General features: G+C 42.9%; 1 protein-coding gene across 3 annotated transcripts in view; it reads right to left on the reverse strand.

The window, feature by feature from the left end:
• Window positions 1–12,383, reverse strand: part of Mgat4a (mannosyl (alpha-1,3-)-glycoprotein beta-1,4-N-acetylglucosaminyltransferase, isozyme A) — a 128,565-nt gene that overhangs the window by 19,959 nt on the left and 96,223 nt on the right. For all 3 annotated transcript variants that reach the window (XM_013522736.1, XM_013522737.1, XM_013522739.1), the window contains 2 exons: window positions 3,434–3,548; window positions 1,834–1,964 (listed from right to left, as the gene is read on the reverse strand). In XM_013522736.1, coding sequence (XP_013378190.1) covers window positions 1,834–1,964; window positions 3,434–3,548 — 246 coding nt within the window. The remainder of the gene's footprint in view (window positions 1–1,833; window positions 1,965–3,433; window positions 3,549–12,383) is intronic.

Raw genomic sequence — 12,383 nt, forward strand, 5'->3', positions numbered from 1 at the left:
CTAGGCAGTCACACTCTAGCCAATCACACTCTAGGCAGTCACACTCTAGCCAATCACACTCTAGCCAATCACACTATGTTCCCACCCCTGGTACTCGAGGCTTAGACATGCTGGCCCATACTGTACAGGTGCCCAGTCATGCTTCAGGATAGCCAGGGCTAGCTTCACACACTTTTCAAACTCTTTATTTTCCATGGCTTATGTAAATTTGGGGCCCAAAAGTGAAAAAGACATAGTTTTAAGGTATTTCCCCTTTGAAAGACTTCCAATAATTGGATGCTAAAATGTCTAATTCTTATGGGATATGTCATCAGCATTTAATCATCAGTACAGAGGTGAAACAGTGCATTTTGTTTACACAAACAGAAGCAGGGGAGGAAAAGGAGAGAGAGGGAAGAGGAAGGTGAGTCTGAGGGGGGGAGGGAAACCAGAAATGGAGAGGGTTTACAGGAAGTGACATCAGAGTCTGGGCCCAAGTCCATCACTGCAGAGGCAACGTGGCATCCAGGCCTGAGGGGCCCAGAAAGGGTGGTGCAGCTTGGGAAAATCTGTGGATAACCTGAAGAGTTTCCCACACCACTGTCAAAGACAGACTATTCAGCTGGCAGGCAAGGATTGGTGGCTACCTCCTTAACAGCTCAAAGGAAGCAAACGAAGAACCCAGGGCCACAAAAATCACAGACTGAGGAAGAGTGAAGGAACACAGGAACTGCCCAAATGGTTGTGCACTCAGGTCCACGGATGATTTTAAAAGGCTTTTGCTGATTTAATTTTCACTACCAGAGTTTTGTATCACACAAGATCATTTCACAGTCTTACCACATAACAGATAAAACCACACAGGATGAATTATAAGGAAGTGTAGGCATCAGGAGACTAAAGATGATAGAAACTTTTTTGTGTCCTACAGTAAAAATTCCTGCAAGTCTCCAAGAAAACACATGTAAGGGTTTAGAGCTTGAAATTATTTGTTCAAATTAATTTATATGGTCAAGTACTGTTGGAAACTACGCACATATTCTATTTTGCCATTTTCCCTGATTGCTTTAAGAATGTATTGTTTGGGGTTTTTGACTGCCATCTTTAAACAAAGAATGTAATGAGAGCTCACAGGCTCTATGAGGGGGAATCTGAAATCTCACTGGCAGATAGCACAACCGTACCATTCTAGAAAATATAATAAAATCGGGAAGTCAAATTATGTAAATGCTTATTACAATGAACGATCACTTAACCCTATAATACTTAAACCCGTATGCTTAAATGTTTATTCATTACTTTGTGTTAAAATTGACACATTAAGAATTCACACATATATATCTTACGTTCACACCAAATAAATAAAAAGTTGTATTTTCCCCCCAGTACAATTCAAATTGAACAAGGAAATATATCTAATTACGTTAAGATTTGTTTGGAAATAATCTGCTGTGTAAATGATCAAGGCAAAAACCATTCTCTTGCTTACTTGCCATTTCTGCCTGAGGGCTACCAAATAGCTACATTTCTTGAAAATAATACACGAGACAGACTTTAACTTTTTGTCGCCATTCAGATATACAATGGTACTTCCATCTTTTTCCCTATTCCTAGATGGGTTAGAGCCTAATATTTTCTGCAAATATTTGCAAAATACTGAAACGCCCCGCAGGACACGGCTCCTGTAGCCACTCAAGGAGACGATGAGCACTTAAGCGGCAAATGGAAAGCCATTTCCTCCTAGCTACCTTCACTAAGTGTCTGTGGGCAAAAGGTGGCTGTAGAAAAGCTACTTTTCTAAGTGAGACAGAGGGGAGACACCCCCTGTATCCCATGAGGAAGGAATGAACTTACTGCGTCTTTCTCAGGGTTGCAGACTTTCACCCAGAGGATGTGGTCCAGGAGCCAGTCAATGGGCTTCTCCTTATAGAACATAAATATGAACTCCACGATCAAAGTGAGGTCTGGCGCCTGGAACATTTTACCTGGAAGGATATTCACAGTTAAGAGCTGGAATAACGAAGAAGCCAGTCATCAAAATGGCTTAAGTAAGTGAAGGCCATGCCTCAATTGCACTTTCAACACGAAATCCTCACGAGTAACAGGCAGATCTGCTTGGCCAAACATTCACTTGCTGGAGGGAGATGCACAGGCAAAGGCCTCACGTGGACACAAAAGGGTCTATTGTGCACTGTGGGCTCATGGGACTCATAGGCCCAGTCAGATTTTTCTCGCATGTCTTACTAAAATGCTTCTCATTTAAAAAAAGGAACATGACAGGCACATATAGATATCTAGATCCTCTCAACAAACACAATGTATAAACCAGTAAGTGCAAAATCTCCCAAATTTCCTTCCATTGAAATTTCACAGGGGCTGGGGATTTAGCTCAGCGGCAAAGCGCCTGCCTGGCAAGTGCAAGGTCGTGAGTTCGGTTCCTGGTACCGGAGAAAAACCAAAAACCAAACACCAAAAAAAAAAAAAAAAGAAATTTCACAAGTAAAAATGTTTTTAAAATTTTAAAATGAGTTTTTGTTTCGTTTTGTTTTGTTTTTTGTGGTACTGGAGATTGGACCTAGGGCCACCACACTGACCTGCATCCCCAGAATATTTTGTTTTTTATTTAGAGGTAAGGTCTCAACAAATGGCCCAGGTAGAGGCTTGTACTTGGGATCCTCCTGCCTCAGCCTCCCAGAGTGCTGGGGTTAATCGTGTATACTACACACCTGACTTAAAGTAAGTTTTGAGTTCAATAAGAGTCAGCCTCTAATATTTAACTTTTTCTTTTTTGTTTTTTTGAGACAGTGTCTCACTGTGTATTCAGTCTGGCCTTGAACTCACTATGATCCTCCTGCCCCGGCTTCCCAAGTTCTGATTACGGGTATGCAACAAAACACCCAGCAACATTTTTAAAAGTACCATGGGAAGAAATATATCATCCTGAGTGGTTTTTTTTAATTGGTAAATTTGTCAATTCTTTTCCACTGGCTAATTGAGGAACATCAGCCCCCCCAAAAGATTTTTAAATGAGCACTCCAACTAGTAGTTAATAAAAGAAAGAGGTGAACAAAAAAAAAAAAAAAATCAAAGAATGAGAAGTTCAGGCCCTGCCTGAGAATAATGGGGATTCATGTGAGAAATCTTTCTGCGGTGCTTTTCCTAAAAGAACCCCCGCCCTGGGTAACACAGGAATTGCTGCAGTCAGAAGAAACTGGACTTCCTCCCGGGCCCCAGGTGGGCTACGGATCTCCAGAGGAATCCCACACTGAGGCCACCGAGATGTCTCCTGACTGATGTCCACCGCTCCACACAAAGAGCTCTACCTAAGTTCACTTTTGTCAAGAACAATCCGCTTCCACAGGAAAAACATGACTAATAATGAAAAAAGTAAACGGTTTAGGATCCTGAGAGTCAGTTATTTTTGAAAAGTGCACAAATCTGAAGCTTTACTTACCAATGAAGCCCAGCTGGGAAAACTCCAGAATCATCCATTCCTCAGAAGAAAGTTGCAGGGCAAAATTTTTGATAGTATTAAAATAATTCTGTTTGACAATGATATCATCCTCAAGCTAGAGAAAAATTGAACAGTCATGTTAATCAAAAAGAGGAGGAATGATAGAGAAAGTACCTGTTCCAGAGACTCCAGCACACTTGCATGAGGAAAATCAAGAAAACAATCAAAATATAAAAATTAACGTTATCAAAAGGAGATAGGGAAAGTAAAATGAAAGCTATGCCGCAAGACAAATGAACCAAGAGTATTGGAAGTAACAAGAGTATTCCATAAATTACTCCTCTGCTGCCATTGGCCAGGCTAGAGGAGTCGAGCAATGGCAAAGTTGGATGTGCACCCTTGCAACGCCTTCTGGGTCCATGCACTACACCGGGACCCACACGGGGTGCAGGGTGCCCACTGCTCTCCACGTGGGAGAGGGTTGCTTTATGTCTCACAGTGCTGCCCACTGACCCCAGGGCCTTTCACGTGCCGGGTAAGTGCTCCTGTGGCACCCGTTTACATTTTAGAAAAAGGTTCACACCATGAGACCGGCAGGGGTCTTAGCTACTTTTCTTTTGTTGCTGAGACAAAATATCTGACACCTAAAACTAAGGAAGGAAAGGTTTATTTAGCTCACAGTTTGTGGAGGTTTCAGTCCATAATCAGCTGGCTCCAAGGCAGGGTGGCAGGACAAAGGAGGAACAGTTCATCGCGGAGGAAGTTACAAAAGCAACAAGAGCAAGAAGGGAGCGAAAGGGCGAGGAGGGAGAGAGCAAGCCTCTTTCCCAGGGTGGGTGCGGCACTCACACCCATATCCCAGCACTGGACCATAAGTCAATCACAAAGTCTAGAAGCCTGCCCCATGACTGCGTGAGGCTTTGTGGGGACATCCAGACCCAAGCCATAACATGCAGTTTCCTCTTAATATAGCGACTCTTTTAACTCTTTCAGGTTACAAATCCATCCTAGGCATGTCCAACCTGTGCTGTGGCCCACTGTTTTTTGTGTGTGTTGAGGAGCGGCTCTCACCTGAGTGAAGAGGAATTGTCTTGGACCACATGTAAAATATGTAATACAGTTAATATACATGAGTGACAAAACTTCCTTTTAAAATATGTTTATGATAACTTTTTAAAGACAAGGGCATCCCAGCACACATCCATAATCCTACCACTCTAAGAGGCTGAGGCAGGAGGACCACCAAATTCAATGTCAACCTGGGCAACTCTGCGATGCTGCTCACTGCACAGGCCCGGGGCTTAGTTCCCAGTAGTGAAAAACAAAACAAAACAAAAACTGAAACAAAGCAACAGGTCATAGGTTGGACACGCCAACTCGACAAGGACAGATGCGCAGGGCTAGGGCACAGATGTCCCATGGTGTTCTCAGCTCTCCAGCTCACGGCAGATGCTCAGGTACATGTTGGTTCCTACACCTGCAACGGAGCCCCAAGAGTTTCCTTTGCCCACTTTAACAGATACCTACAAAACACCCAGGCAGCCTAGCAATTCGCCCAGTGCCCGCTATCCCCGACTCTGCCCGGGCCCTGTGTGCCTGCACTTGGCCTTTCTTTCAGGCCACCATGGAGGGGCCAGGATGGGGTCCTGAGTGGGCAGAGGCTCCTCCCCAAGCCTCCTCCGGCCCCATCTTAAAGCCACAAGAGGATTTTAATGTCTTCAGAGCGCTTCTCTTGTCTTCCTTTCACTCCACCACTTCTCATCACTTAGGTAATTTTTATTCTAGTGTTCAATTATTCACTATTAACCTCCCGCACGCTTTCCTCCTCCTGCCGGGGAGGTGGCGGCAGCAGTCTTTGTAGACACACCGACGGGCTTGCCTTCCACGCATGCAGCCAGGATGCTCCAGATATGGCTGGCGCCGGGACCACCAACGAACAAGGACAGACCCACTGCAGGCCCGGACCCTGGGGGAGGTAGGGGACGAGGGGACAAGGTGCAGGGCCACGCGGCAACCTCCTGGCTTTCCAAAGAAGCCGCCTACACACACACTTGCTGACCACGCCCCAGGGGAAGGTGACCCACCCCGGCGCCAGGCGAGATTGAAGCCCACTCAGAATGAAGCGCGCTCGTTTACTACACAGACTTCGAGTCACCTGTGGTGTATTAAGTCAGAAAAAAACACTTTGTTCCACTAGCACAACTCCTCAGTGTCGCTGCCTTCACCCTCCACCAGGGGGACCCTCCGACCTAACATCACAACAGTGCCGCTGCTGGGAACCTGGCTCGGGTACAGTTCCTTGTGAGTGTCCAAATGCCTCCAGGTTTTCTACGACAAGCCATGCGTGTGTGCGTGCGTGCGTGTGTGTGTGTGCGCACACGTGTGCGTGTGTGTATTTACTGCATGTGTAGATGTGGGCGACCTGGTCTACAGCAAAGACAGGAGAGCTCCACAGAGCCACAGGGCCCTGCGTGCCACAGCCAGCCACCCCCTCGCTTCCCTAGCATCCTGACCTCTGGCGACGGGGGACTGTAGTCCATCTCCACGATTCTGTCATTTCAGGAATGTTGTAGAAGTGGGGTCCTGCAGCACACAAGCCCTAGAGACTGGCTTCTAGCCTGAGAATAATCCCCTTCAGATCTGGGGCGTCGCGCATTGAGTTTGTTTCTCCTACTTGCTCAGTGTTCCGTGGCGTGGAAGGACCTCTGCTGAATGAGTCACCTGCTGTGGCGCAGCTGGGGAGCTTGCAGTGGAGGTGCTTAGTGACCCAGCCCTCCTGGGTCACTAAGAGCGTCTGGTCATGGCAGGGGCCATGCTGCAGAGTCGGACACGGCCTGTGTCAGGGACTGCTCGTTCACAGAGGGAAGTTAAAAAGCAAGATGCAAATACGAGTCTCAAGTACGCGAATGTCCCTGCGCATATTTGCTTAAATTTGTTTAAAGTGGAAGGAGATACTAAAAACTAAGAGCAGTTATCCATGGGGGAGGAAGGAAACGGGATGAGTGCACCAAGGATAAAAGTGAGATTTCTGTAAACGCAGCTGCTTTTACATAAGTTTTAATTTTGGAATGCTCTGTTTTATGTAACTAGAAAGGAAAAAAAGTAAGACTAACATTGGAATGCAAATTGAAACAAATGGACCCGGTTTGGTATACGGTTGGCGACATGGTCACAAAGGAGAGCGCGCCTCTCAGTGGCGTTCACACACAGTACGCTGATTATACGAGTAAATCCCCAGCAGGAGCCGCTCAACAGGAAAAGGCAGTGTTCAGCCTGCATGTAGCAGCTGTCCTGTTGGTGGGACTGCTACTGACTCTCTGCAGTTCGAGGTACACTACAGGGTAAAAGGAGTGTGTTATCAGGATCAAGTTATTAAAAACCAAGATTTTCAGTGTAGGAGAAAATACAAGTATAAATGCAAAGCCAGTTTAGTAAGACCCCTGTAATCTTATATCTGAACTGGAAACACCAGTAGAAATGTGTGGAGTTTTCTGTCTAAAAAACAAAATACCCCTTTCCTTGCGGAAAGTCCTGGAAGCAAAGACAACATGACAAAATTGAGCATCTCAGGTGCTGGAGATGTCCCTACATACACCCACTCCTGAGAGCTGCAGCTCCTGGGACAAGTGACAGATTCCAGAGGCAGAACAGATACACAACACACACACCAGTCAGCAAATAAGTGATCGATAAGTAGGACTTACACACGAAGCATGCAAAGGCCAATGTGCAGAGGTTCCCATGGCTCATGATGTACTGATGTGGGTCTCAGTAAGAATAACAACCGAATGGACTGACACAAGTCAAAGGTACTTTAAAAACCCGTAAGTTCAGCCAGCCGTGGTGGTGCACACCTGTAATGCCAGCACTCTGGAGGCTGAAGCAGGAGGACCATCAAGAGTTTGAGACCAGCCTACGCTACACAGTGAGTTCAAGGCCAGTCTGAACTCCCCAGGGAGACCCTGTTTCAACAAACCAGCAAACAAACCCTGACAAGTTTATAATATCTTGAAAATGGCTACCATTGGAGACTGCCAGGGTACCAGCTTTAAACATTAATAAAGAGAAAAAGAGAAAGAAGCAAGCATTTATTCTGCCTTTTCCTTATGAACTGTTTTTCAAAAGTAAGCAAATAGTGAAGGAGGGGAAATTCTTTACAGAAGAACTCAGCTTCAAAGAGCGTTAGCGGTTAGGGAGTTAGAAAATTACCACTCAAAAACCTCTAACAAAATAACTGACGTAGGAAAAACATCAGTGTGCTAACACCATAAACTGGCTTCCAGGGGGCGTACAGGAGAGTTGGGGTGGCAGAGCGAGCCACTGTTCCTTGGGACCCGCCCTACCTGCATGCCTCACCCAGAATCCCCCAGAAGTGCCTGGATCATCTCCCGGTTGCCAGAAGACACCATGTTTACTCCAAGTCCTGGAAAATAGGGCCCGTTATGGATCTGCCCAACTCTGTCAATGGAAACTTCACCCCAAGCCACAGGCATGACACTAAGAGAGAAGGCACTTTGTTTTTCCCTTTAGGTGTGTGTCCTTGTTGCCCTGAATTAACCCCAGGCCCTGCTGCCTTTTTCAAGGAACTCTTTCAAAGTCTTAGGTCCGATCTATCTCCCACAATGCAACAGTGAAGTCACGTCCCCGGGGACCACGAGGAAGTCTGGGATACATTCCCACGTTTCCTCACCCCTCGCCCTGGTCTTGCCCAGATTTTCCCAAGTGACCTCTTTCCTTTATAAACATACAAAACTAGCATAATCTGAGGACCTTTAAAGGCCAAAATGTTTTCCCACTAAAACTTTATAGCTCATAAGGAAATCATTAACAGAATTGTGCATAATATAAGGTTATAAAGACATAAATATAAAACAACCCCCTTTTTCCTTAAGGCTCAATTTTTTTGGCAAATAAAATAGCTTTAAGAATGTTTATTGAATTCATTTCTGAAACATCAGGAATGGTAAGAAACAAAATAACCAACAATAAAGTAATTATAATATCTGAACAATGAATGGTACTCAAGAAATGATCAAAATTATACCGACCTATATTTACTGGGATTTAATGGGATTGCCAGCGTTGTGACAACAAAACAGGCTATCAGATAGCACCTAGACTATGATCCTATAATTGTTAAGAGGGTTATTTTCCACATGGTGGAAGAGAAACACCCAGATCCTCCTTTCTCCACGGAGTAGGGATTAAACATCAGCACACTAAAATGCCAGAGTCCCTCCCTGGGACATGGTACGATGTGACTGGGAAGAAACACCTGACACCTGACTTCTCCCTGAGGAGACAAAGGAGTAGACACACATCCGAATGGCTTTGACTTTCTGGACTGCATCCTGAAGGACTGGCTTCTGTTATGTCTATTTTTCTTTATTTTTAATTTTTTTTTTCCCAGTACCGGGAATCAAACTCAAGACCTTGCACTTGCCAGGCAGACGCTGTGCCGCTGAGCTAAATCTCCAGCCCCTTCTGTATGTCTAAATCAAAGCAGGGACACCAAAAGCATTCCGCTGGGGCCAAGAGCAAGCATCAATTAGCACAGAGGCTGCAGAGCCACGGACAGCCGCCAGGGAGAGCGCCAGCATTATTACTTATCACAATTCAGAGAGCCCACAGTACTGCAGACAGACGCCAGGGGGAGCACCGCAGGAGAAAATGGCAAACTTCAGTTAGATTACATCCCAAGCCCAGAGAGAACAGGGCCTCAGAAAAGCCTGCAGAAGATGTCAGGATCTCCCTAGCATGAATGGAAGCGGTCCCTGAGTACACTAGACTACAAAGATTAGTAGAGGTGGCTGACTTTTCAAATACCGAAATCCCAACAGTTCCAACAAAAAAGATGAAAGAAACAAAAATATGGCATATTCACAGGCACAGATTAAACTCCGAGTCTAACTCCCTAAAACTGGAGATATACGATTACTAAACAATTGAAAGTAACTGTCGCAAGACTTGGTGAACTAAGAAAAAGAGCACAAACAAGTGAACAAAATCAGGAAAATGAAACACGAATAAAATGAGAACAACAAAGAGGTTAAAAATATGATGAGAAATCACAAAAACTAGAATCAAAGAATATAAAACCTGAATGGAAATTTCACTAGCGGGACTGAACAGCAGGTCTGGCCAGGCAGAAAAATGAATCAGCAAACAAGAAGACAACTTTCAAAATTAATGGTGCAGCTGACAAAAATAAAGACAGCCTAAGGGACCCACAGAAACCATAAAGCAACGTAACATACATACTATAAGACTTCAAGAAGAAAGAAGTCTATTTAAAGAAATACAGCTGGAAACTTACCCAATCTAGAAAGAAAAATGGACACACAAATATAAGAAGCTCAAAGAATTCCATTATGACAAATCTAAAGAGAGCTATATAAAGAAACATGATAATCAAGCTGTCAAAGTCTCAGATCAAGAAAAAAATCTGAGAAGCAGCAACAAAAAGGGAACCCATCATATATGAGGGAGTTCCTATTGGATTATCAACAGATTTCTCAGTAGAAACTTTCCAGGCTAGAAGGGAATAGGATGGTATATTTAAAATGCTAAAACCGAAAGAACCTATCAACCACAAATACTATGCCTGTCAAAGCTGTCATTCAAAAATAAAAGAGAAATGAACACTTTCCCATATAAACAAAAGTTTAGTGAGTTGAGAGTCACCACCTTATTCCTGGAGATCTTCAATTTGAAGTGAAAAGAAAGATAAAAAAAAAAAATCATACAAACAACAACAAAAACCCCCTAAAACCCTGCTGTAAATATACAAATGTAGAATCCTGCAGTAAAGTAATGAAGGTGCATAAACCACTTTTAAATCTTGTATAGAATTTTAAAAACCAAAAGCATAAAAGAAAATTATAAATCTGTATCAATGGATATGTAATATAAAAAGAGGCAAATGTGTCATCAATAACAACAAGTGGAGACACAGAACTGTAAAAATACAGAGCATTCTTCTGAGAATGAAATTACCAGTTTTAAATAGACATCACTTTAAGATGCTTTCTGTAACTGCAATGATATCACAAGCATCTACAGAATATCCACAAAAGGAATCAAATGAAAAGAGAATCAAAATATATCACTATTAAAAACCAACAGAACACAAACAAGATTATTTTTACAATTAACAAAATTAATAAAAATTTTGAACAGTGCTCATCGATGTTAAGATTTAATACTAAAATGTCAACACTACCCAAAGTGATCTACATATTTAATGCAATTTCTACCAAAATTCCTGTACTTTGCAAACAATCATACAGAATCTCAAGGAATGTAAGGAGTCAAACAATTCTAAAATGGAATAAAGTTAGAGGCCTCACACTTCAAACATACTACAAATCCATTCATTGTGGTACTGGTGTAAGGACAGATGCATCAGCCAATCATACAGAATAGAGAGCCTAGAAATGCGGTGAAATGATCTTCCACAAGGATGCCAAAAACATACAGGGGAGAAAGGATAGTCTCTTCAACAAATGATGCTGGAAAAACTGGATACTCACATGCAAAGAATAAAGGCAGATGCGTATTTTACACCATATATAAAAATTAATTGAAATAATATACTAAAAATTTGACCCAAAGAGATAAAACTATAAAACTTCTAGAAGAAAAGTTTCAGAATATTGGATTTGGTGATGATGACACAAATATTACACCAAACGCACAGATAACAAGAGCAAGAATAAATGAGAGCTACAGTAAACTGGGAAACTTTTGTGCATCAAAGGAAACAATACCATGAAAAGGCAATGTACAGAATTGGAGAAAATATAACCACGAATCAAATAACCCAAGTGAAAAAGGGAGCCAGATATGGGGCACACGCCTGTAAATCTCAGCTCTCTGGGAGGCTGAGGCAGGAGGATCACAGATTTGAGTCCAGCTGGGGAATTTAGCAACTTGGCAAGACCCTGCCTCAAAATTTTAAAAAATAAAATTCAAGACCTGGGGATACAGCTTAGTGAGAAGGCCCTGGGTTCAATCTCCAGAAATGCAAGGAATAAGAAAAAAAAATGGGCAAAGCACTTAAACATTTCTCCAAAGAAGATACAGACATGGCAAATGAGCACATGAAATGATGCTCAACAGCAATAATCATAAGTGAGAACAAAAACCACTATAAGATGTCACACCACACCCATTACGATGACCTCTATTAGAAAATAAAAAAAATAACAAGTGTTGACAAGAAGGCAGAGAAAATGGAACATCTGCGCAAGGTTGGCAGGAGTGTAAAATGGTACAGCCGCTGTGAAAAACAGCAGGAAGCCACCTCAAAACACAAGAAATAGAACTATCTGATCTACAGCCCCACTCCCACGTATCTACCCAGAATTCCAGGCAGGATCTCAGAAAGGTGTGTTCATCAGAGCATTATTCCCAACAGGTAAGAGCTGGAAGCAACTGCATGTCTATCAATACATGAATTAATTAACAAATGTGGTATAACATACAATAGAATAGTACGCAGCTTTAATAAAGGGCACCTATTACACCCTACTACATAGATGAACCTTGAGGACATTATGATGAGCCAAGTACACCAGTTATGAATGGACTAATAATGTGTGTTTCCACTTATATCCAAAATAGTCCAAATCATGGAAGCAGAAGGTACAGGATGGTAACTAAAGACACAGGAGAGGTGAAAGGAGAGTAAATGTATGAAGAGATCTGTGGCACAACAATGTAAATATATTTAATGCTACTGAACTGCACATTAACATAGTTAAGATGGTAAATTTAATGTTATGTGATTTTTATAATAAAAGAGGCATTGTATTAAATGATTTACAAAGTGCAACATGTAAATCATAAAGGACAATGTCACCATGTGGTAAGCTGCAATAAACACAAAGCCCTTCATTCAAAGACTTGCTGCTGACCTTCAGTGTCAGGCTGACCCTGCTTCAGGGAA

The sequence above is a fragment of the Chinchilla lanigera genome, unplaced genomic scaffold (genome assembly GCF_000276665.1).
Source record: "Chinchilla lanigera isolate Chin_1 unplaced genomic scaffold, ChiLan1.0 scaffold00069, whole genome shotgun sequence".
Taxonomy (NCBI): domain Eukaryota; kingdom Metazoa; phylum Chordata; class Mammalia; order Rodentia; family Chinchillidae; genus Chinchilla; species Chinchilla lanigera.